This window comes from Amphimedon queenslandica, unplaced genomic scaffold, assembly GCF_000090795.2.
Source record: "Amphimedon queenslandica unplaced genomic scaffold, v1.1 AMPQUscaffold_1780_Cont26214, whole genome shotgun sequence".
NCBI classification, from domain to species: domain Eukaryota; kingdom Metazoa; phylum Porifera; class Demospongiae; order Haplosclerida; family Niphatidae; genus Amphimedon; species Amphimedon queenslandica.
The window spans coordinates 1-1,215 of record NW_003557881.1 but is presented as its reverse complement, the minus strand read 5'-3'; the positions used below and the strand labels follow the sequence as shown (position 1 = coordinate 1,215).

General features: G+C 36.9%; 1 protein-coding gene across 1 annotated transcript; it reads right to left on the bottom strand.

Moving 5' to 3' along the window:
* Positions 1-61: 61 nt before the first annotated feature.
* On the bottom strand, positions 62-1,052 carry LOC105316314 (putative ankyrin repeat protein RF_0381; the record flags this gene model as incomplete). The annotated part of the gene is made up of 1 exon (XM_011411147.1): positions 62-1,052. A coding segment is annotated over exon 1 (991 nt), but the record flags the coding sequence as incomplete, so codon positions are not given.
* Positions 1,053-1,215: the final 163 nt, after the last annotated feature.

Below are 1,215 nucleotides of genomic sequence, written 5' to 3'. Positions count from 1 at the left end.
ATGAGATATTGAGTGACGTGAATATGGCCATTACAACTAGAGTGATGAAGAGATGTCATACCATTGAGATCAGTGATATTAGGATCACTGTTATGACAAGTAATGAGATATTCAACAGCATTAATGCTACCTGATGAGCAGGAGTACATTAACGGTGTTCGATCAATACAATCAGGCAAGTTAGCATCAAGATTATACTGAGATATGATGTGATTTAACATTGTGGTAGAACCCGATAAAGCAGCTTTGTGTACTGGAGATCGATAATCTCTATTTAGTGAAGCAGTGATATCATACTTTTGCAGTGCTTTAACTAGCAATGTATTACCACTCTGAGATGCTAAATGAAGTAATGACTCACCATATTTTGTAGTAACATTAATGTCGAAGTTAGGGTAGGTGCTAGCTCTTTTGAGAAATGAAGAGAGCAAATTCAACTGTTGTGTTTTTTTGAAAAAATCAATATTGCTTTTCACGTAAGTACCATTAGTAACTTCAATGATTGGTATGCTATGTGGTGAAATAAGCTTACAATATACATTTCCACCATTAATACAACAAATTGTATTAGTTGCATAATGAAGACACAACCAATCATCATCATCAATTGGCAGCATATCATCATCTCGAACATTCATAATAAACTGAACAGTTGCAAAAAGAGCATACTCCAAAGCAGTATGAAGTGGAGTTCTGCCATATCGATCTTTTGAATCAACAGCTAGTTGATACCGAGATAAAAGGTACTTTAAAAGTTCGAAATTATCATTCACAGATTGGCAGGTGTAGTGTAATATATTGGTATCCAAACTACTCTTATAGTTTGGTGAAAAAAGGCCCAACTTTTCAAGCTTGTGGACTAATGCTATCTGCCCACTCATACAGGCTAAAAGTGATAAGGATGCATCTGCAAAATTAACCTGTGACGTGTTGCAATTACGATTAACAAAAAATTCCACCAGGTTAGAATGACCACCAATTGCTGCATACAGTAATGCTGTGACATTGCTTTCATCTGGTTGATCAGGAGGAACGTGACACGTGTCTATCATTTATTGAACTATTGATATGTGACCTTCATAAGATGCCATGTGCAGTATGGATACGCTATTATGATCAGACGCATTAGGATCACAGCCATATTGATGGATGAGTAGTTGAAGGAGCTCAAGGTGCCCACCGTATGAGACAGAGTGCAATGGAGTCCATCCATGA